Raw genomic sequence first — 25327 nt, forward strand, 5'->3', positions numbered from 1 at the left:
ATGTGTCAATAAAAAATATAAATTTAATAAGTGTACATTGATTATTAAATTACATAAAATATTATTCGATAATAATATTGTGATATTTGATTATAATATGTCTAATTTTAAAATGTATTTAATATTTAAATTATAATATATTTAATTCAATTATATTAAATGATATAAAACAAATGATGATAAATGTTTAATTTTTTAATATTTAATTAATATATTAATGATATTAAAAACACTATGAGAAAAATTATTATAATAATTTTTATATTTTTGCTAATAAATTAAATAAAATATTTTCATTTAATTACAAAATAATTAATTTGTTTTTAAAATATTATTTTAATATTTTGTTTATATGATAACGTTTAATATATATATATTGGTGCATAACATATGTCAAGGGGCAAACTTGCCTAGGTGCTGCTTGTATTATACGTCAAGGGGCAAAATTATTATAGAATTTTCGTTGTTGACGTCAACTAATGCATGGACAATAAAGGCTGCACGTACAGTGGGACAAGCCATGCTCGGTTCATTAATAAATGTTTCAATTGAATGATCGTGTCTTCACACAAGACTTCAGTCTTCTTGATTTGCATTTACATGGCTAACCTTCTAAGGCTATGTTTGCTCCGGAAGTTAAGGAAAGAAAGAAAAAAAAAAAACGTTAAAAAATTAATTTTTTCATATTTGATTTCAACATAAAAAAAGAAAAAAAAATCAAATATAATTAAAATTAAATAGAAATTGATATGTTTGTAAGTTATTTAATTTTTATATAGAAGAGAAAAAATATGTGAGTTTCAAATAATATATAAAATAATTATTAAATTTAAATCTATTTTTTATTTTTCTTATTTTTTTTTTCCTTTTACTTTTCTTTTCTATTTTTTTTCCTTAATAGGAAATCAAATATAGCCTAAAAGAATCAATAAAATCAAAATTCGGCTTTAAAAATTAGAGGACTACCTATCTATGAATGTAGTTTCCATCAATCAAGAACCAACTTTCAATTAAATTTCCTTAACACCAAAAAACTATTTAAAATAGTAATAACATAATCTTCATATGTAAGATAATTACATGCAATATATATTCGATCCAAGTATATGAACATTTGCAACATGAATCAAATCTGAAAAAGACTGAGAATCGTTTACTTACCTCTAGCCATTGTTTTGAGTTATTGTAATCGGTGCAAGCCTTGATTTCCAAACTCTGATATCTCCTTTTAGATGATGTATTTCTAAAGATAAAAAACAGCAGCGAGACGAGTTTGGGATCATGAGAGATCTATATATCTGTGGCTTCCCATCATACCATGTTGCTTTTGATTTGCCACACTATGAGCAGTTTGTAGAACATGCTCCTTAACCGCAGGGATGTGAGATGGCTGGTGGAGGACGTGGTCAGGTGTTGGACCACTTCAGAGTGGTGAACGTGTGTGAACATGTAGTTGATAACATTCTCCCACTTGGTCCACACCTTTAACCTAATGTCCTATCTTAGTCCATCAATTATCCGCATTAAGTAACAAATACATGAATCATGACGATAAGTCCTCTATATAACGAGTGTTACCTTCCATGTATTACAGTGTATTCATTTTTTAACATTATACTTTATGTGCCAATATTACTTAATGAATAAACCCTATGTTCATTCTTGGTCCAATGAAGTTAAATTTTCTCAAAATTAAATAAAGATGCACATCAATATGAGAAAACATCATAATAAGAGTTTGTACAATAAAAATTACATAAGGGAACTAAGTCCCATGTTCACTACATGATCCTTGAATTTCAACGGTGGCATGCCCTTAGTAAAAGGATCAGTGATCATCAATTTAGTGCTAATGTGCTCAATAACCACTTTCTTTTCTTTAACACGTTCTCTTATGGCTAGATACTTAATGTCGATGTGCTTGCTTCGACTTCCACTTTTATTGTTCTTTGCCATAAAGACTACAACTGAATTGTCACAATATATACTCAATGGCCTAGATATTGAATCCATAACTCTAAGCTCGGAAATGAAACTCTTAAGCCATATACCATGTGAAGTAGCCTCAAAACAAGATATGAACCCAACTTCCATAATAGAAGTAGCAGTCAACGTTTGCTTAACGCTCCTCCAAGATATAGCTCCATTGGCTAATATAAAAATGTATCCAGATGTTGATTTACGCGAATCAACACAGCCATCAAAGTTTGAATCTGAGTAGCCAACAACCTCTAAATTGCTTGTTCGTCTGTACATAAGCTTGTAATCTTTGGTTCCTTGAAGATATCTCATCACTTTCTTTGCAGTTTTCTAGTGGTCCATACCTGGGTTACTCTGATATAGTCCTAACATTCCAACAACAAATGCAATGTCAAGCCTTGTGCAGACCTAAGCATACATCAAACTTCCGACTGTAGAAGCATATGGAATGTTCTTCATTTGTTTCCTCTCAAGATCATTTTTTGGGCATTGGTTCAAATTGAACCTATCTCCCTTCACAATAGGGCAAACACCAGGTGAACAATCCTTCATCCAAAATCTCTCTAAAACTTTATTGATATAGGTTTCCTGAGACAGACCTAAGATTCCTTGAAATTAGTCTCTATGGATCTTAATGCCAATGACATAAGATGCCTCACCCATATCCTTCATGTCAAAATTTTTAGAAAGGAATTTTTTCACCTCATGAAGTAAACCCTTATCATTGGTTGCAAGTAAGATGTCATCCATGTATGAAACAAGAAAACTTTACTCTCACTGACCTTAAGGTATATGCATTGATCCATAACATTTTCTACAAAACCAAATGAAGAAATTATGTTATGGAATTTTAAATACCATTGGCGAGATGCTTGTTTTAAATTGTATATGGATTTATTAAGCTTACAAATCAATTGCTCACCATCACTAGAGGGGAATCCTTTAGGTTGTTTCATGTAAACCTCCTCTTCTAGCTCTCCATTAAGAAATGTTGTTTTCACATCCATTTGTTTCAATTCTAAATCTAAGTGGGCTACTAATGCCAATATAATGTGCAAGGAATCTTTCTTAGATACAGGAGAAAAGGTTTCTGTGTAATCGATTCCTTCTTTCTGAGTGAACCCCTTTGCAACAAATCTGGCCTTGTATATCTCAATGTTGCCTAATGAGTCTTTCTTTGTCTTAAAAACCCATTTACAATCAATGGATTTTGCACCATTAGGCAACTCAACAAGGTCCCAAACATCGTTGCACCTCATGGAACTCATCTCATCCTTCATGGCATTGTACCACAATTATGATTCTTTGCAACTCATGGCTTGTGAAAAAGATTTGGGATCATTTTCAGCTCCTACATTGTAGTCAAATTCTTGTAGATACACTACATAATCACTAGGAATTGCTGACTTTTTAGACCTTCTTAAGGTTGCACCAATATCTTCTGAGGAAGTATGAGGTTCAACTTGTTGTTCAGAAGTGTCAGGCAACTCCTAATCAACTTGATCTACTGAAATGTTGTCAACAACTTGTGGAACTTCAATAACTGGTTGAACTTCAACGATTGTTTGTTCTACACCCGTTTGAACTTGAGGGGTGTTATGAACAATAAACAATCTATCACTTGAAGTGGAAGGTTGAGACTCTGTATGATCAATATCAGAAACTATGTTTCTGAATTGATCGCTCTCACTGACCAAGTCATATTCAAGAAATTTAGCATTTCTTGATTCCACAATCCTAGTGTTGTGAGATGCACAGTAAAATTTGTATCCCTTAGACTTTTCAGCATATCCAATGAAATACCCACTAATAGTCCTTGGGTCCATTTTCTTCTCTTGTGGATTATAAATTCTCACTTCAAATGAGCATCCCTAAATGCGCATATGTTGCAAACTTGGTTTCCAACCTTTCCATAACTCAAATGGCGTCTTTGGGACAGCCTTGGTTGGAACTCGATTTAATATATACACTACTATCTTAAGTGCTTCAGTCCACAAAAATTTAGAAAGTTTTGAGCTTCTAAGCATACTCCTCACCATGTCCAATAAAGTTTGGTTTCTTCTTTCTGCTACACCATTTTGGTCTGGAGAACCAAGCATGGTATATTAAGCAACAATCCCATGATCTTGAAGAAACTTCGCAAATGGCCCAGGTGCTTGTCCATCTTCCAAGTATCTACCATAATATTCTTCACCTCTATCTGATCTCACAATCTTAATTTGTTTACCATATTGTTTCTCTACTTCTGCCTTGAAAACCATAAAGACATCTAATGCTTCATTTTTGTTATGAAGTATGTAGAGATACATGTATAGTGAGAAATCATCTATGAAAGAGATGAAGTATTTATGACCATGAGAGTCCATGTCAAGGCTACATATATCAGTATATATGATCTCTAATATGGCGGAACTCCTAGTATCACCTCTTTTTGACTTGTTGGTCTGCTTTCCCTTAATGTAGTCCACACAAGTCTCAAAGTTAGTAAAATATAGAGGACTAAGTACCCCGACCATCATTCACCAACCTTTTGATTCTATCTATGGGGATATGACCTAATCTCCGGTGCCACAATGTAGAGGAATCCTCATTAACAACACATCTCTTAATGCTAGTTTGGACATGTAATGAATTATAAGTGGTATCATTTTGTAAGAATATGCAATAAAGACCATTAGAAAAAATATAATTCCCAACACAATCAGATTTATAAATCAAATTGAAAGATGTTTATGAAAAATGAAAGGAATATCCAAACAGTACAAGTCTAAAAATTGAAATCAAGTTTCATGAGAAACTTGGTACATAAAAGGTCCTTTGCAATTCCAAAACAAAACCACCATTTAAAGTTAAATAACATACCCCTATTGCTTCCACATGCGAGCCCATCTTGTTTTCGGATAAGATGAATTGCTCATTTCTCACTAGCTTCCTTAGGTTCACTACTACAAAAATTGTAAATAATGGCGTTTAAATCCTTGGCGCTTCTAAAAAGTGACAAGGAATGCAATGAACAGTAATTGTATAAAAGAATAATGGCGGTTTATAAACATGGTGTTTTATGTAAGCGTCATTATTGCACTTCATCATTCTTGGCAGTTTTAAGAAGTGTCATTGTCTCCTATTATTTATATATAGTCATATTTCCCCATTTCTCAAACATCCCGCTTTGTCTCAACAAATATCCCGCCTCATCTGAAAAAACCTAGAAAACTAAACCCATCATCCCTGATTTCTTGCCTTTAGCAAACTCGTCGGAGATGCCCTGATTTCTTGCCTTTAGCAAACTCGTCGGAGACGCCCAACTATCGAACGATCAACTACTGACTGGTGATAATGAGAGCACCTCATCGGAGACACCCAAAAACACTCCATTGTGTCAGGTAATTTCTAACAGTGGGTAAAAAAACAATAATAAAAAAAAAATAGAATTGGAATCATGCGTTTTCAAAGCTTGAACGCAGTCAATCTATTAGAGTTTTCAAGATCTGGTATTTCAGTTGGAAAGGTTAAATTTTTTGGTTTCTTTGAGTGCATTTTGATTTGGGTTGTAGTTGGTTGGTATTCAGAGTGGTGTAGAGAACGTCAATGTCTGGAAATGGAGAAGAGGGGAAAGCCTTGGCTGGGAGCATTGGTGGTGGTGTCTTTGTTGTTTCAAAATCTTAGGGTTTCGTTGGTCTCTCAAGATTGAAGTAAGTGGTTTTTCATTTTGAGTGTTTGGTTGTAGGGAAAGTGGATAAATCAGTTACAAATATGCAGAAAATTTATTTCAAAATTGATTTTGGGGCTTTGAATTTTAATTTAGTTTGATGTTTATTTGGGTATGTACAGGTTTGGCTGCTTTGTTCCAATTTCAAAGAGAAAGAGAGTGGTGAGAGAAATGTTTGGGCTTTGGTGAATTGGGATAATGAGAGCTTCATCTCTGTTCGTGGTTTGAAGTGGAGTGCTCCAATTGGAAAGCAGCAATTTGTGAGTGATTCTTCCCTAAAAAAAACAATTATGGAATAATTTTCTATTGTGCTTTGGAATGAAATGATTCTTGTTGCTTCTTCTTGGAGGAGCTTTGCAGCATCCCCTGTTGATAGCTTCTTCCCAAGAACGAAATGAATGTGTTTGAGGATGATTTTGAAACATGGAGTCTTAAGGGCAGTCCTAGCAGGACTCGAGAGTACATGTTGGATGGCCACAACCCTTTGGAGCCCAGAATAAGTTCCGAATGGAACTATGGGCCTGAGCACTGAGACATCAGTTTTGCATAGAGTGTTTTCTCAGCAAGGAAATTTCTTTCTATTGGAAGCCTAGATTAGCTAATCATGCAATTAATGGAACCTACACATGGAATTGGGCTAAAAAAAATGATTCACTAAAAAGTTCTAGCTTGTTACCCTCTGATTTTTATTTTTTTTAATGGGCAATAAAAGCTTAAACTGTAATTCCAACTGTTAGGATATTCAATACCTTATTTAGAGATTTCATTTGGTCAAAGCATTTAAAACTTGCAAAAATTTTCTTATATATCTTTCTCTTGATGGCAAAATTTGGGCTATTTTTTTTGGTGAATATATCAATGTTTTATTCCATTTTTGAGACTTTTTACTTTATTTGATCTGGAATCCTTAATGAAGTCAAAAGAGTGACAATTGTGGATCACTTAGTGTGTGCACGTCTATATATGATAAATTCTATATGGCAATATATAGAAAGCATTTCAAAGAATTAAAAATAAACCTTAAATATTTTTGGTTTTATAGGAATATTCTATATAGGATAAATTCTATATGGCAATATTTTGGTTTTATTTCCATTTAATAGAAAATGGAATTGACGCCCTAATATTTTTTAATTAAATATTCCTATGTTATCTTTATACTATTTTTAAATATTTTTTTATGAATTAATTAAATATTTAGTAAATTTAATATTACTATATATATATATATTAATTAAATATATATTTCATTAATTACAATATTTTTTAATTACTATATTTAATTAATTAAATATTACCATATATACATTAATTCAATATTTTGATACAATGTAGTACGTTAAAAAATTGAATTAAAATTTAGATGTTCATTAAATTTAGTTTTATTTTACACTTTTCTTCTTCTACTTTCTATATTTTCTATAAAATCTATTTTGATTTTGGAAAAAAGGATGGGAAAAATATAATTTTAGTAAATATATTAATTCTCTAATCCAAATAAATAAAATCAATTTAATAAATAAATATAATTATAACACAAATACTATTGATTCTACCTAAAATATATTGAAGGTAGTTTGGAAGCATTTATCATAATGTTGGAAGTCTTTGGTAATAATCGAAAATGTTTTTCTCATAAACATTTAACATTTGGTAAATTTTAATTGTGATTTTGAAAATTTGTATTACCAAATGATAATTTTTGAACTAACTCATGAAATATGCATTTTTCACAAATTATTTTTTGGTAGCCTATTATATATATATATATATATATATATATATATATATATATATTATAAGTTATTAAAATAATTTACTTGATTGATTATAAATATATTAAAATAATTTACCAAACCATTTGAAAATAGAAAATAGTACAAATAAAATTGATAACACAAAATTTAATTATAACCTAAAAACAATTTTAGGATATTTGGCTCTAAGGGGTATTTGGGATAAATTTCCTATTACCATGATTACTTAGTATAGATACTTAAAAGGTTAAAATTATAATTTCAAAAATTTTTTATTAAATTTTTAAAATTATGAACACTATGTTCCATGTTCATTACTATGTGCTCCTATATTATGATATATGGTTTAAAATTAATTCTCGATTTCTCCATTACAATGCACTATTTATTTATTTTACATAGGCATCTAGAATTTCTTCACTTTTTATTTAGATGTATATTATATTAGTTTTATAATAAAGAGATTAAAATTTTAATCAAACAAAAAATATTTTTATTTTCATAATTTTTATTTTAAATGAAAAAGATATATGTTAAACCATATATTATCCCTATAATGCTTGTGAATTCTTCTCAAAAACACAAATCTAAAAAAAAAAAACCAAATGCAAAAGCACAACATAGAGACAAGTTTAAATTATATAGTTCACAAAATACCATTATAGGCTAAAATTTAGACAAAAATAAAATTAATTATTAAATATTGATTGTCTTATTATTTGTTTTGTAGGATAATTACTTGATGTGTATTTAAAATTGTCAATTTAGATTATTTTGATTAAATTTGGTGTGGACCTTTTTGTAGAAGATGTTGCTCTCTAAGTTGTGAAAAGGCTTTTAGGCCTCCATGTTAAATGTTACATATTTAAGATAAACATGATAGAATGAGAGTTATGTTGTTTTGTTGTAATATTCCAATTAGTAATCATGTTTTAATTTTACTCAACTATGCTTGCATGCAACCTTAGAGTTCCCGTTCAAGTATCATTGTGAGACAAAAGTTTATGTTATTACATAGTAAAGACATTTTAGTTGTCAAAAGGTGAAAATGGTTTTATCTATGCTAGTTTCACGTTGACAACTTTTAAATTGTCTACCATGTGATAAAGATCTTTTCTCTACAAATGATGCTTGAATTGTCCGATTGGACAGTGTAGGAAAACATAATATCTATGAAGTTAATTGCTTGTTCTTAATTTATTTTAAATAAATTTTGGTACTATTTCCTCTTGTTCTCTGGGTACATACTTGGACAAGGTGACATATTATGTTTTGTCCATTTTGTGTACTTGGAGAACCATAGGGAAATGCTGCCAAAATTTTTTTAAAATTAAATTGAGCACATTGGCAGTTGACACATAGAGATTATGTATTCCTATATGGGATAGGAACCACTCCCTAATTTACAATGTTGGAGATGTTAGATGGCATAAAACATGCAACATAGCTTGAATTGTATATGTTAATAATATTAATATGCACTTGTTTAATTGAGGTTATGCATCACCTTTAATGCAAGTACTCAAGGTCAATAACATTTATAGCTTCGTAATCACTACTACATATAACACATACAATGACTTTTTTTTTTCTTGGCTTTTTTAAAAATTGTCAATAATTAGCGTGTTATTCCAATAGTGTAAATATATGTACAAAAGTCATAATGATTAGAAAATTAATGCTTACCCTTTTTCTCTTAAATCTAGCCTCTTAAACAAATGTTGTATTAAATTGATTATTGATTATTCTTTGAACAGAAGAAAGCGAGGTTGCTAAACGAATGACACAGAAAATGTTGATATTTTCTTCAATTTGAAGTTTGATCACTATTGGAAGTTTGTTATTAAAAAATGGACCGTTCATGGATCTCAAAGGATAGAAGATCGAAGGAGTATGAGAATGGGGTAGAACATTTTATCACATTTGCAATACAAAATTCTGTAAATAAAAACTCCATTAAATGTCCATGTTTACAGTGTGGTAATATGATATTCCATACTCCTCAAAAGATTAGAGAGCATATGTTTTTCCATGGAATTGATCAAAGTTACTATACATGGTATTGGCATGGAGAGGTAGCTCCAAGTGGACCACCAACTACAAGAGTAGAACATTATGATAAAGTTCAATTTGATGATGTGGGTAGTACAATAGAAATGGTTCAAGCTGCACAGGAGGATTGTAAAAATGACCCAGAATCATTTCAAAGATTATTGAAAGATGCAGAAAAACCGTTATATCCTGGTTGTAGAAACTTTACAAAATTGTCTGCATTGATTAAATTGTACAACCTAAAAGCACGCTTTGGGTGGTCTGATAAAAGCTTTTCAGAGCTTTTAGAAATGCTTGGAAATATGTTGCCTGTGAATAATGAGTTGCCTTTGTCTATGTATGAAGCAAAAAAGACATTGAATACATTGGGAATGGAATATGAGAAAATACATGCATGTCCTAATGATTGTATCCTTTATAGGAATGAGTTGAAAGATGCATCGTCATGTCCTACTTGTGGAACTTCAAGGTGGAAGACAGATAAAACAGGAACTAAAAAGAGGAAGGGGGTTCCAGCGAAAGTAATGTGGTATTTCCCTCCAGTTCCAAGATTTAGAAGAATGTTTCAATCAGTAAAAATTGCAAAAGAGCTCATATGGCATGCCGAAGAAAGAGATTTCGATGGTAAAATGCGTCATCCATCAGACTCACCATCATGGAAGCTAGTTGACCATAGATGGCCCGAGTTTTCCTCAGAACCTAGAAACTTGAGACTTGCCATTTCAGCAGATGGCATAAATCCTCACAGTTCATTAAGTAGCAAACATAGTTGTTGGCCTGTTCTCATGATAATTTATAACCTTCCTCCATGGTTGTGCATGAAGAGAAAATTTATGATGTTATCTTTGTTAATTTCAGGTCCACGACAACCTGGTAATGACATTGACATCTATTTAGCACCGTTGATAGAAGATCTTAAAACATTGTGGGAGGTCGGAGTCCAGGCTTATGATGCACATCAACGAGAGTTCTTTACATTAAGAGCTGTTCTATTATGGACAATCAGTGACTTCCCTGCGTATGGAAACTTGTCTGGGTGCACAGTTAAAGGATATTTTGGTTGTCCAATATGCGGGGAAGAAACATATTCTCGTAGATTGAAACATGGAAAAAAGAACTCATATACAGGACATAGACGATTTCTTCCTTGCAACCATCCATTTAGGAAACAAAAGAAAGCATTTGATGGTGAACAAGAGTTTAGGCTACCTCCACAAATATTAACTTGAGAGGAAATTCTCAAAAAAGTCAAAGTCATTTGTAATTCATGGGGGAAAAAAAAGTTTAATCGTGGTAAATCCAAAGTTAGCAATCCAAATTGTTGGAAGAAGAAGTCCATATTCTTTGATCTTGAGTATTGGAAATATCTTCATGTTCGTCATAATTTGGATGTAATGCATATTGAGAAAAATGTTTGTGAAAGCATCATTGGTACCTTACTCAACATTCCAGGTAAGACAAAGGATGGACTGAACTGTCGTTTAGATCTTGTAGACATGGGCTTAAGGAGCGAATTGGCACCAAAGTTTGAATCAAAGAGAACCTATCTCCCTCCTGCATGTTATTCACTTTCGAAAATGGAAAAGAAGGTATTTTGCCAAACTCTTTCACAATTGAAGGTTCCTTATGGATACTGCTCTAACCTTCGAAACCTTGTGTCAATGGAAGACTTGAAGCTTTATGGCTTGAAATCCCATGACTACCATACATTAATGCAGCAATTATTGCCTGTTTCATTACGATTTATTTTGCCAAAGCATGTGAGGAATGCCATTTGTAGATTGAGTTCTTTTTTCAATACTCTCTGTAGTAAAGTGGTTGATGTTCCTACATTAGATGAGTTACAAAATGAGGTTGTGGTGACATTGTGCTTGTTTGAAAAGTATTTCCCACCTTCATTCTTTGATATCATGGTGCATCTTACTGTGCATCTTGTAAGAGAGGTGAGACTTTGTGGACCAGTTTACCTTAGGTGGATGTACCCATTTGAAAGGTTCATGAAAGTGTTAAAAGGCTATGTACGAAATTGTAATCGACCCGAAGGTTGCATCGCTGAATGCTATATTGCAGAAGAAGGCATTGAGTTTTGTACAGAGTACTTATCAAATGTTGAGGCAATTGGAATTCCTAGTACTTCAAACATTGACCAAAAAGTTGGGGCATCTATATTTGGAGGTCATACCATGAAGGTTGATTCCAATTTATGGTTACAAGCACATCATTATGTGTTGGAGAATACAACAATCATCCAACCTTATGTCGAGTAAGTGGGACACACTTTTGTTTCTTTATTTATCATGCTTATAATAAATATAGGATACTAACTATAAAATTATTATACATGACTTCATAGAGATCACATGAAATGGTTGAAAATGAAATATCCACGTCAAGCTAAAAGACAAAAGTGGCTACAAGATGAGCATATGCGTACTTTTACTTATTGGTTGAGACAAAAGGTAATAGAGTGGTAGTAAAACTTACTGTATTCTTTACACTCTTGGTTAATTATGTTGGTAATAACTATAACTTATTTATACAGGTTGAAGTTGCCATTGGTAATGAAGAACCTGTATCTGAAACCCTTAAATGGATAGCTCATGGTCCTAGCCACTATGTTTTTAAGTATCATGGCTATGTCATTAATGGGTGTCGCTACCATACCAAGGAGCGTGATGATTTACGAGCTACCCAAAATAGTGGAGTCAAAATTGTAGCTACAACAATGCAAATTGCTAGTGCCAAGGATAAAAATCCAGTATTTGGTGAGCTTTGTTTCTATGGGGTTATTACTGAGATTTGGGATCTTGATTATACCATGTTCAGGATTCCAATCTTCAAGTGTGATTGGGTTGATAATAAGAATGGAATCAAAGTTGATGATCTTGGGTTTACCTTAGTTGACTTCAGCAAAATGGCTCATAAATCAGATCCTTTCATTTTAGCCTCCCAGGCTAAGCAAGTTTTCTATGTACAAGATGAACTTGATCCAAGATGGTCAGTTGTTTTATCAACTCCTCAACAAGACTTCTTGGAAAGGGACGAGGGTGATGATCTCATGGATAACTCTATTGAACACCATCCAGTCATATCTTCTTTGCCACAAGTTGAATCATTTGATGCTATGGATGACTCTGATGCAATATGTATGCGAGGCGATTGTGAGGGGATTTGGGTTGAGAACAAATAGTATATGTAACTGAAGTGTAGCCCTGTTATAATGATGTTTTCAAATTTATACTTTATTTCAAAATGCATTTTAGTTTTTATTATAACATGTATCTGTCTAACTAAGTAGTTGTTGTTTGTATTTTATGCGGTGACCTGATATGCTACTACAGTTTTCTATAAGGTAAACCTTATGCTTATTGGTTCATTTGTCTGTACTATTAGATGATTGTTATGGTTTTAGTTTTAGTTAACGTCAGATTGGCTTTAGAAAAACATTGACAGATCTATTTTCAATATTATGTTCGAAATAGATCAATTCATTAGGTAATGCCTTATGCAATTGAAATTTTTATACTTAAAATTTTGTTTAGATATTTCATACAAAATTTGTATGGATTTATGGATATTTTATAAACTTACTTTTAAACTTTATAATTTTTTTTATTACAGGTACAGATCTAGAGCAAGAAGAAAAACCACCTACAAAAAGGAGGTGTAAAGGGATAACTAGAAAGTCAATGATTATCAAGAATCGGAGCAAAGGGGTAAAGTTGGTGATAAAGTACAATCCTGATGGCATTTATGTTGGACAAGCTTCTGTGCATCTTACCAGTTTTTTAGGCGTATTGGCACGTACTATGGTGCCGATTAGATATAATAGTTGGAGAGATGTACCTATACAAGTGAAGAATAACCTATGGGACACCATTGAGGTAAAATAGTTTTTTCGGTATATAATCTTTTTCCAATTCAGTTTATGAAACATTTTTAATTACTAATAACTATATTAATGATTTATAGGCTTCTTTTACACTGGATAGTAAAAGTAGGAGGAATTGTATGCTAACGATGGGCAAATGCTTTCGATCATTCAAGAACATGTTGACTATCAAGTATGTCATTCCTTTCAAAGACCAACCAGAGGTCCTGAAGAAACCACCAATTGAATATATTTTTATTGAAGATGAAGATTGGACTATATTTGTGAAGGAAAGATTGTCTAAAAGATTTCAGGTCAACTTAAACTCATCTTCATGCCTTATACTCATATTCACATTTACTAAATATAAAATAAAATTTGTAGGATTTTAGAGAAGTTCAAAAAGAAAGAAGGAAGAAGCATATTTACAATCATCATCTTAGTAGGAAGGGATATGCTGGTCTTGAGGATGAAATGGTAGGTTAATGATAGTTTCTTATTTTCTTTTATTTTATGCATAAATTGATTAAAGACTCATTACAGTACATTCTAATATCTTAATAGATGGCAACAAGTGGCTATACAGAAATCATTGATAGAAGCATATTATGGAAGAAAGCAATGGAGAAGAAAGATGGCACTTATGATGAAGTTGTCATACCAGTGGTGGAGAAGATTGTAAGTATACATTTTCTAACACATATTTCATTTATTTTAAGACTTTATTTATAGTAACCAATATGACATTGAAGTTAATAACATCATTGTGGTTTTAGGACAAGATGTTGAAAGAGTCACGAGAAAGTGGTCGAATTTTTAGTGGCAATAATGACATACTTACAGAAGCACTGGGCACTCCCGAATACAGTGGTCGAGTACGGGCTAAAGGCAAGCATTATACACCACACCAATATTTCCATTCTATGGCGAATAGTGCTATGCGGGAATTTGTGAAAGAATCTCAAGAGCGACAATCTAAGTTTGAGGCAAATATTTTAGCCCAACTTTCTCAGATGATGCCTAGCACACCTCAATCTGATGTTAGCAGCTCTAATGTTAAGCAAAATCAAATTGTCCTGCCTCAAGCTATTGAGCAACCTAAGTGTCAAGTTGATGACCATCTCCCAATAGTGCAAAAAGCAAACAAGGTATGTTGTGATTAATATTATGTTCTATAATTCCTATGTGATAACACATAAAGTTAGAAATTTCATTTCATTCATCTAGTTGAAACTATTCAAATACCAACTCATTAAGAGACATTTTCATCCTTCAAGAATGAAAGTTATGGGGTTTAAATATAGTTTTTACTTGTCTAGGTTTGTCCCACCTACATGATGAATGAGCTAACTATGGAAAAAACTTTTCATATGGTACAAGCACTAGTTTTTTAATTTAGGGTTTATAGGGTTTAAAACCTTTATGTAAATAAGCATCATATTTGACCTTGATGAATCAATTTTCCTCAACTAACTCTTACATTCCTAGTAAAATTCTAAATTTTCAATGGTTGCATATAAGTAAACAATCTTGTTTAATTTTATAGGTTAGGAAATGCCAATTGGCCATAGGGACAAAGGAAAATGTAGTTGCAGCTGGCACAATTATACTTGAATGTGGTGTTAACTTCTTAGTTGTTGTGGATGCTTCTTATGAGCCAAATGCACCACTTCCTGTGCCTATTCCTAACCAAATTAAAACTATTGGAGAGGCTCTTGGGTATCAAGTTTTGTGGCCTGCCCAAATGGTCAGTCTTACTACTCATCCCATCCAGGTATAGTTTTTTTTTTTTTTTTTTCAATTTTCATTAACAGTTTCTTGGTAGTAATTATAACTTATTTTTTCAAGGACAATAATTATATATGCAATCATACACTTTGTTTTATAGGATTCAAAGAAATTTAAGAAACAAAGGAATAAAGAAACACGATTAAGTTCTAAGGATGAGAACCCCGTAGACATTAAGAACTTTGCTACATTGGTTGGACTACTGCTCAAGGAAGGGAAAGTACATGCAGTAAACATCACAAAGGATGTTTTTGGAGAGTCTTGTAAGAGCTTTCTCATGAATGATGATATGGATATGATAATTTCATCAACAGAGGTGTCATCTAACTGTCTTATGTTCTATATATGGTGAGGGAACATTTATTTTGTTTTTTTTTTTCATATATTTTAGTTGCTTCATTATAGTTTAACTTTTAATTATAATCATATTAGGAGAGTTGAAATGTTAGTTGCATTAAAATATTAACTTCTTGTTAATGGTATGTGAAATTAAATTAGGCATTTGCATAAAAAGATGGTTGATGCGAAGATGGCAGGACGATTTGCTTTTGTAAATCCAGCTTTGGTTTCCAAAGCTGGAATGGGGGAAGCAAGCAAGGAAAGTAGGTCAAGGGTTATTGCTAATCGATTGATGAATGCAAATCATGCTGACTTTATTTTCATTCCATACAACCCAGGGTAAGTTATAGAACTTAAGTAAGCTATGTTGGTAAACTTATCAATCATAATTAATATATAACTAAATTTATGTAAAATTTTGTAGCTATCATTGGGTTTTGGTGGCACTGGAAACAAGGACTATGATTGCATATTACCTTGACTCATTAGAAGACCAACCTTCTGATGATCTCAAGGAGATTGTTAATATGTAAGTTTTTCTCTCAATACAAGAGCATGAAGCATAATTGGTAACAAATATTATTTTCTTCATGTAGGGCCCTTAGAATTCATCCACCACAAAAGCATAAGTCATCAAAGAGGGAGCCTACATGGGTTGTAGTAGGGGTGAGTAATTCATATAAATTAGGTAATGCAATTTTTAATACCATTTCTTAATGTTTAATTAAGTACAAGATATCCTACAACTAACTATAAAATTGGTGTATTCTACAATGATTTATTTTTATGCATAAAGTGCCCAACACAACCAGGTAGTGTTGAATGTGGATACTATGTGATGAGATATATGAGAGATATTATTGCTGATCAAGGATGTCTTACATCAAAGGTATGCACCAGTTTATTAATTTCCAATATATCAATTTTTACCTTTTTTTTCAATGTAATTGATTAAATTGTTTACATTACTCCTTAATAGTTTCACGGAAAAAAATCGTATAGCAAAAATGAGTTGAACGAAGTACGATCAGAATGGGTAATGCTGGTCACTCAGTTGATACTCTCTTCTGTTTGAAGGCTTTGAAGACACTTTTTTGTATGGAAATAGATCATACTTTTGCCCAATCCAACTATCACTTTTGTTGAGGTTAATATTTTATTTTTTTTCTCTTTTGAACCAAACTATGATTATAAGTAAATTGTTTGATGGAATCACAACCAAGTTGATAATATTTTCTTTCTATTGTCATGATATTTCTCCAATTTCCCATAACTGAACTAAGTTGTTAACTGCATGCATGACTCACAGGCATCCAAAGGGAAACTTTTTGAAGCTGAAAGTTGGAAGTTTTTCCAAGTTTCTAATAGTTCATGAGCTACTGCCACAAAAAAGGTTTTTTTCATAGGGATATCAAGTTTATTATTTCTTGCCTCCTATTAAAGATCTTCTACAAGGGGATATACACTTGGAATTTTGTTGTTCTCATGTGATCATTTGTTTTCATTCTCAACTACAGAATGTTCTTGTTGGTTCAAAAGGGAACATGAAGATTTCTAATTTTGGCCATGGTGTTATACCACAACATTGTAAGTTACATCATCACCCTCATAAAACATAAAGATTTCTTCATAAAATAAATTTTTTGTTTCATTGCTTAACTTATTTATTTTTCAATGAATTTAAAACTACAAGATGATGGATTACTATATATTTATATACAACCAATGGAAGTTCAAATTACATTGCTTAATTAACTTCTAATTAAGTTTTTTCAAGTGTCGAAAATGTGGTTTGTAGTTTAATTTTCATTTCATTCAAATTAACTGTTCTATTTTTATCTCTTCAACCAATTTGTAGACTAGGTAAGTGATTGAGCATAGCTCTAGAAGCTGCCAATGAAGTATCTCTATGAACATAATCCCCTCATGAGTTGCAGAAATTTTAAGACCAACATCATACTCTTAGAGGTATGGTCTCTACTACTCAAAAATTACCATTATATTTTGTTCATTCAGAAAATTTATATTGGTGATGAAGTTTTTATTATTTTACATCATTGGCTTGATAACCATGCTTTTTAAATTTAGTATACATGAGAAATAGCAATTAAGAATTCCGGTTTCTCACTTTATGTGTTTGTATTATGGACATTTTTAAGCTAAAGTTCCTTAAGCTTTACTTTTGTGTAATGTATTGCATGATAGGCTGATGTTTGAATCTCTATTTAGCTTCATAGATAACCTGAATTTATTGTTAAATTTTTATGCAATCATATCTGTGCCATATAGTTGTCACTTTGGATCGCTCACATAATTCTAGATATTTTCCCAAATATGTTTTATTTTAAAAAATAATCATAATCTTTTTAAATATGAAATATGAGCTTTCATTAAAAAATATTCATCATTAGAAGATGTTTATCTACCATTAAGTTGTAGATATTCTTCTCTACATTTTTTTATGCATGCCAATTTATTTATTGTTAAGTTCTAGAATTCATATAGTTGTTGCTACCCTTGATAGTGATAAATAAGATGAATTGAATATTTTAATGGACTATTGATGTTGATATTCTCTTGTCCCAAACTTGGTTTGTTTTTCTATTTTTTTTTTTGGGGCTATACTAAAGATTTAATGGATTATTGATGTTGATGTTCTCTTATCCCGTATTTGATTAATCTCTTGTTTTGTGTTTTAACTATTGATAGTAATTTTGTTGTAATTATTCTTAGGGTCACATATGTCAATTGGTATACACATTTGTTTTCCTATTATATTTTCATTGACATTTCTTTCTCTCTATTTCTAGAAGTCTTCACTTATATATCTTTTCTGAAATTGTAATTGATTTTAGTTTTTTGTGCACGTAGGTCATTTTTTTGGGAAATTAACCTTGTGGTTGGATAAGCTAGCATGAAGGAGTATGTTGAAGGCCAAAGCACAATTGGGTTGCATGTAAAGAAAAAATGGACTATGTCAAGGGACTAAACATTAAAGTTATGACATTTTTTGTGGTTATTTTAATATATTTTAGCTTTTTTGTGTTTCTTGTTTATGAAATACAACTTCTTTATTTGTGATTAAATACTGCAATTTGGAAATGTATTACCAGGTGAAAAATTAGGTGCAACAACTAATTTCATTGGTACATAATTTTTTTTCTTATGTGTATGCATTATTTCAATAACAGGTGAAAAATTAGGTGTAACAATTATTAAACTAAAACTAAATTTAAAATTAAGCAATTATCTTCCTTGACGCTTTTACTAAGTGTCAAGGAATGAGAGTAACTACTAGTAACATTTATACAACCCAATAATGACACTAATAAATGTGTCAATATAGTGTGAACAACTAACAATGATACTTTTTAAGTGTCAAGGTTCTCTTCAATGACGCTTTTTAGAAATGTCCTTATAGTTCGATATTTGAAACTGCTAAACAATGACACTTATATAAAGTGTCAAGGTTTCTTCTACTCAACAATGGCGCTTATAAAGTGTCAATGTAGTTTGATATAACTAATGATGACACTTTTTTTAAGCGTCAAGGTTCTCTTCAATGGCGCTTTCTAGAAGCGTCATTGTAGACAAATACTTATTATGACAGGCTAGTAGATGACGCTTTGGGGAAGCGCCATTGAATGTGTTTCTCGACACTTAAAAAGCGTCATGGTTAATGTTTTTTCTTATAGTGGTTTTGCATACCTTGTAAGGAATTTGAAATGTGGATTGTAGATCCAGAATCAATCCACCATGTGTTGGTATTTACATTAACCATATTAGATTCATAACAAACAAATGAGGTAGGGTTACCTTTCTTCTCAAGCCATTTATGAAATTTTAGACATTTCTTCTTCACGTGTCCTTTCTTTTTATAGAAAAAACACTTTTCGTCTTTCTTAATGTCAAATTTGGGAGGAATTTGTTGTTTCCCTTTCTGACTGGCTTGAGATTTTCCTTTCTTTCCTTTATTTTGTGTCACCTGCATGACATTTTATCCTTGTTCCATCATTAACCTCCCTTCCTCTTGAACACACATGGTCATCAATTCATTAATAGGCCACTTATCCTTATGTGTGTTGTAAGAGATTTTGAAAGGTCCATACTGAGGCGGAAGAGTGTTAAGGATAAAGTGCACCAAGAAGGATTAAGACATTTCTACCTTGAGTTTCTTCAATTGAGCCACTATGTCCCTCATCTCCATGATGTGTTCGCGTACACCTCTTATACCGGTGAGCTTCAAGGATGTGAACTTCATAATTAAGGTGCTTGCCAAGGCTTTATCTGAAGTGACGAATTGCTCATCAATAACCTTCAACAATTCGCGGATATTCTCATGTTGCTCGATTGAACTATGTATACCAACACTAATTTTTGTCTTAATGTACATCACGCTGAGGCGATTAGATTTGTCCCAATGTTCGTACAATAAAATTTCATCAGGTGTGCCGGTATTAGTGATCTTATGTGGTTCATCTTTCCTTATGGCATAGTCTATGTCCATGCACCCTAATTGAAGAAGAATTCTCTCATTCCATATCTTAAAGTTATCTCCCCTGAGTTCAGGAACCTCACAACGAATATCAAATATGTTAGGTAAAACTGCACAAAAAGATTACAAACTTATTAAAATTTGAGGCTTTAATTTAAATTCATGTTTTACCAATGTAGAACACGCTTAAAAATTGAATATAATTTTATTAAAAATTGTTTGTGGGCTAAATCTTTAATTCGATTAGATTCATTATCTTTATGATAGATTTTATCAAACTATTTGATTGAATTTATGAAATTTATTATGAATATGGTTTGATATTTTCTATCTATAAGCTTTATGATAAACCTATTAAATTAATTCTTCCTAACTCCTGTGGGTAAATTAGGAAAAATTAATTTTAATATTTTATCCTAATTAATTATATAAACATAATGAAATCCTTATGAGGTAAAATCATCATATTTATTTAATTAATTATAATTAATGTCCATAATGTGATCCCTATTTTCTTAATATATAATTTTATATAATTAAGGATGTTGTGGCTATTCCTTAATTATTTAAAATTATATCGTTCACTAGACATTAAAACTATATGATATAAATTTAATAAATCTAACACAAATTTAGGCAACAATTGCATGCAATTAAAACTACAACTTTATTTTATCTAACTCAAATTTAGGCTACATTTTTACACATACAAACATATAAATTAGAACAAAATAATTTAATTTGCATGTATAAAAAACACATAATAATTTAAAAATTAATTTAAAAGGATTTCAAATTATGATTGGGTGCCTAAATCCAACAAAATTATTTCAAACGGGCCATAAGGGCCTAAACTGGCCCAATTTTTAACAATTATCCCATGGCCCAACAATTAAAGCACTTTAGTTTTGCAAAATGGGCCACTGCCCATGCATTGAGCCTAATGGGCCCAATAGTTACTTATATTAAGGCCTAAAACAATAATGGAACCAATCTCTCTCTAGATTCAACAAATTAATAACACCTATACTGAAACCCACCATCTTAATTTTCCGCCACCTCGTGGACTGCTTTATCCCCAATAGCGCTATGCACACCGCAACCCACGTGGATTGCATCATCACCGACAACAACATGCTCGTCGCCACCGTTGTGGACTGCACCATCATCGACTAGTTATGGAGTTGTCTACATCACATGGCAGGAAAAGCCCCACCACACGCGACGGCTCACTAGCAAGAACAACTTCTGTTCTCACTGGCCAGATCAAGATGGTTGGTCGTGACGACGTCTACACCCACCACAAATGGGACGGGCTGCATTCATCGGAGTGTAGCCCCGATTCCTCTATTCCCGTCTTTATGCGATCTCCTCCACGCCAATGTCAATACCATGAAGGCTTGTGGCATGGGGTGGTGGGGCTAGGACTATTTGCGATGGGCGGCACCGCCATCAAAGAGTGGACCTGTGGCATGGGGTGGAGGGGCTAATGCAGTCTTTTTTTTTTTTTTTTTTTAAGGGGACTAATTAGACTACTAGTCGGAGCCTGAGCATTTATGAGGGCTTGAGTGGAGATGCTTTAGCGTTTCATTTAAGTACCGGTTCCTAGAAAGCATCAAAGGTTGCGACTTTTGGCCGTGAGAAGATGCCTTGAGTTGGAACCCGAGTGGTTGCGCCTCTCGGATGTTTCTATCAAACATGAGTATTTTGTTTTTAAAATAGTGATTTGAGATATCAACTTATGGATGTTTCTATCAAGCATGGGTATGACTGTATCTTACAACCAGAAGAGAAACCATTAACTAAGCAATTTTGGTGCAAAATAGATACCAAGGTAGAGGCAAGATTGAGTTGGCTTTGATACCAAATGTAAGATTATTACATGCAATATATATTCGATCCAAGTATATGAACATTTGCAACATGAATCAAATTTGAAAAAGACTTAGAATCATCTACTTACCTCCAACCATTGTTTTGAGTTACTGTAATCGGTGCAAGCCTTGATTTCCAAACTCTGATATCTCCTTTTAGATGGTGTATTTCTAAAGATAAAAAACAGCAACAAGACGAGTTTGGGACCATGAGAAATCTATATATCTATGGCTTCTCATCATACCACGTTGCTTATGATTTGCCACACTATGAGCAGTTTGTAAAACATGCTCCTTAACCGTAGGGACGTGAGATGGCTGGTGAAAGACGTGGTCAGGTGCTAGACCACTTTAGAGTGGTGAACGTGTGTGAACATGTAGGTGATAACATCATAATCATGATGGCTATGATTCATGCCCAGTCGGGTGTTTATCAAAACATTTATAAAACCTACAACACCTTATACTAGGGTGGTAAAGACAAAGCTACTATAGTATAGTGGTTCTAAGATCGTCCACAGGGATGAGTTTTCATTGTACACCTGACATTAATGAAAAGAGAAATGGTGATTTCCTTTTTGAAAGTTAGTTTTTAATGAAAATAAGATTGATTGGAAGGGTTGATTTTAAGTTAAGCAAACATAAACAACTGAAATTACTACAAAGAGAAAGTCTCTTGGAGCTATAAGTTACTAGGATCAGGTTCCTGTTGCAAAGCGGGAAATTTCGGATCTTCTCCTCGCATTGGGGACAATAACATAAAGGATGGTTATCCCTCGAACCAGATTTGTATTTAGCAAATAAGTTTTAATCCAAAGGGTTCTTGAAAAATGGTAGTTGCTTCCCATTAATGGCTTCAAACACTAAAGACCCTCACCTTGAACCACCTTCCAATGGCTCGTACTTGATAACTAATGGACATCTATGAATCTAGCAATAAGCATCCATAGAATCCTAAAAGTTTACCAAGTATTGGTCATTCAAGGTGATTCTACGGGATTAAAGTTGAAACTTGATATACAAACCATTAATGATACACAACTACTTTAATTTAAAGTAAGGAAAACTCCCACCTTTGCATCTGGGTCCTTTACCTAGCTTTCATCACTCCAGGAAATGTGAAACTTAGCCACTCATCTTCTGAGAAATCATCCTCATATGGTGATTGGCTAGAGAGAATGTGAAGAGAAAATGAGAAGGAAAGGCAGAGAAAAACTCTCGTATATTTCCTTCAAACCAGACTTTACAAAAAATGAAAAACATTTCTTGAGAGGTTTTCCAAGCCCTATTTATAGTTCTTAAACATACCCTAATGTCATTTATCTAATACAAAAGGAGCAAAAAGGAAAAGTTACAATTCTGGAGAAAAATCCCAAAGGTCAGTGCGCACAAAGTGATTTTCGTACATCCTGCCAAATTTTGGCACACCTTGCCAAATTGATGATTTTGCCTTGCGAAATGCTTTGTTTTCCTCCATCTTACTACTGATAGTTTTGGTAACCCCTTGCCAAGTTTGGCAAGGGGTTTTGAAGTGCTCCAAAGCTCGGATTTTTCATGTGATTGATCTTCAACTTACCTTGTCATAGCTTGCACAAAACTCTCTCTCAATCTTGGCCTGTTTTAGTTATAAAAAAGCTACCAAATAACACTAAAACTTACCAAAAATTGGTTAGTAACATTTGCTAGGTCCTTAACATGCTAATTGGGATAAAAAGTTCTAACTACTACTCAAAAGTGTTTAATACAATTAAGTTTAAGCTTATAAAAATGCACTTTTTGAGTAGTAATTAGGTTACCATGTAATTCTATTGCTTAACAATATATTACAAAACTTTTAACTTCAGTATTAGAAGGCTTTTTTTTTTAATACAAAAAATTAATAGATATATATATATATATATATATATATATATATATATATATTCATCTAGTACGTTAATTAAATGATACAAAAATACATATAAACTATGTTTGGTTTCTAAAAAATTTGAAGGAAAATGTGAGGAAAGAAAATAGAGAGAAAAAATATAAGAATTTTTGTTATTTGCTATGTTTGGTTCCTAAAAAGTGCTAAGAAAAATGGTTTTATCATGTTTGGTTTTACCATGGAAAATACAAAAGAAAATAAAATATAATTAGAATTTGTCAAATTTTATATATTTTAAAATTATATAATTTTTATATAATAGAGGAAAATAAATAAAACGAGTTTGAAAAAGTATATAAAAATAATTTATTAAGTTTTAATCTATTTTTTATTTTTCTCACTTTGTCTTTTCTTCTATTTTCCTCTCTATTGTCTTTCCTTCTCATTTTTCCTCAATTTTTTTGAGAATCAAACATAATCAAAGTGAAGGAAAATAAAAAATAAATTTAAAATCAATAAATTATTTTTATATATTACTTTAAACTCATTTAACTTGTTTTAATTATTTCATACAAAGATTAAATAATTTGAAAACGTATAAACTTTAAACTAATTTGAATTATATTTAATTTTTATTTTAGTATTTTCTATAATATAATCAAATTTTGAGAAAATCATTTTTTATAGTATTTTTTTTCTTAATACTTTATGGAACAAAACATAACCATAAATTATTTAGTGTCACATTATGTTTTAATTCCAATATAAAGGTGATCGGACCATTTGTTATCATCATTATATGAATATAATTCATAAGGAGATATAGAGTTAGTTTGGTAGTGCTTTTACAAAGCACCTTTACTATAAAAAGCATTTTTCAAGAAAAATCAAACATTTGATAAAATTTTGAAAGTATTTTTAAAAAGTTGAAATTTCACTTATGATGTTTTGTGAAGAATTACTTGATCATCGATTTTTCTAAAATTACTTTTAAAAAAATATATATTTTTTCATTGGAAGAACTTTAAAAATAAATATTACGAAACATGTAAATTAATCATTTAGAAAGAATGAAGTTTCATGTTATAATTCATAGCAAATCTTTAGATACCGAAATTGCAGGAAACCAAGAAAACTAAATTTCAAGTAAAATGTGAAGCGCCAATAAGATTTTTCACTATAGAATCCAAATGATAATGAAGTTGTTCTCATTAAATGTCAAGTAAAACATGACGTGCCGACAAGATTTTTCACTGGAGTCCAAATGATAATGAAGTTGTTCTCTGTAAATGTCAAGAAATTAAAAAATGGAAGTGCCAATTAGATTTTTCACTGAACATACAAATTACCTCCAAAGAAATTTCAATTCATGAAATCATGACGGCAGTTGTCAGTAACTGTCTCTTGAGCTGGTTGTGTGGTGGATATTTCTCTCAAGAACAACTGGCTGATCGTGACGACTCTGACTCTTGGGACTATGTTCTGAGCCATTTTGTATCATCCAATGCCTTGTGGCGTATTCATTACCCAAAAACCAGCGACTTGGTAATAACTTGGCGTGCTTAACTCGCTATAGAACGATTGTCCCTTCACAC

At 31.9% G+C, this 25327-nt stretch overlaps 1 protein-coding gene and 2 long non-coding RNA genes across 3 annotated transcripts; all 3 read left to right on the forward strand.

Annotated features, from left to right (window-relative positions):
* The first annotated feature begins 5164 nt into the window (after positions 1–5164).
* On the forward strand, positions 5165–5944 carry LOC104881758 (uncharacterized). The gene is made up of 3 exons (XR_787701.3): positions 5165–5363; positions 5550–5672; positions 5812–5944. It is a non-coding gene; the product is annotated as an uncharacterized LOC104881758 (long non-coding RNA).
* A 7998-nt stretch (positions 5945–13942) lies between these two features.
* LOC132253248 (uncharacterized) lies at positions 13943–15204 on the forward strand. Its single transcript, XM_059734959.1, has 3 exons — positions 13943–14047; positions 14146–14517; positions 14916–15204. The coding sequence occupies exons 1-3, from the start codon at positions 13991–13993 to the stop codon at positions 15147–15149; spliced, it is 663 nt and encodes a 220-aa protein (XP_059590942.1). The 5' UTR covers positions 13943–13990; the 3' UTR covers positions 15150–15204.
* A 1321-nt stretch (positions 15205–16525) lies between these two features.
* Positions 16526–17088, forward strand: LOC132253085 (uncharacterized). Its single transcript, XR_009464866.1, has 3 exons — positions 16526–16643; positions 16806–16889; positions 17014–17088. It is a non-coding gene; the product is annotated as an uncharacterized LOC132253085 (long non-coding RNA).
* The last annotated feature ends 8239 nt before the right edge of the window (positions 17089–25327 follow it).

Source organism: Vitis vinifera, chromosome 18 (assembly GCF_030704535.1).
Source record: "Vitis vinifera cultivar Pinot Noir 40024 chromosome 18, ASM3070453v1".
NCBI classification, from domain to species: domain Eukaryota; kingdom Viridiplantae; phylum Streptophyta; class Magnoliopsida; order Vitales; family Vitaceae; genus Vitis; species Vitis vinifera.

Bases quoted from the DNA above. Each gene is read 5' to 3' on its own strand.
- LOC132253248 (XM_059734959.1), top strand. From the start codon at position 13,991: ATGGAGAAGAAAGATGGCACTTATGATGAAGTTGTCATACCAGTGGTG. The intron at 14,048-14,145 runs GTAAGTATACAT...TTGTGGTTTTAG, and splicing joins TACCAGTGGTGGAGAAGATT to GACAAGATGTTGAAAGAGTC. The intron at 14,518-14,915 runs GTATGTTGTGAT...TTAATTTTATAG, and splicing joins TAGTGCAAAAAGCAAACAAG to GTTAGGAAATGCCAATTGGC.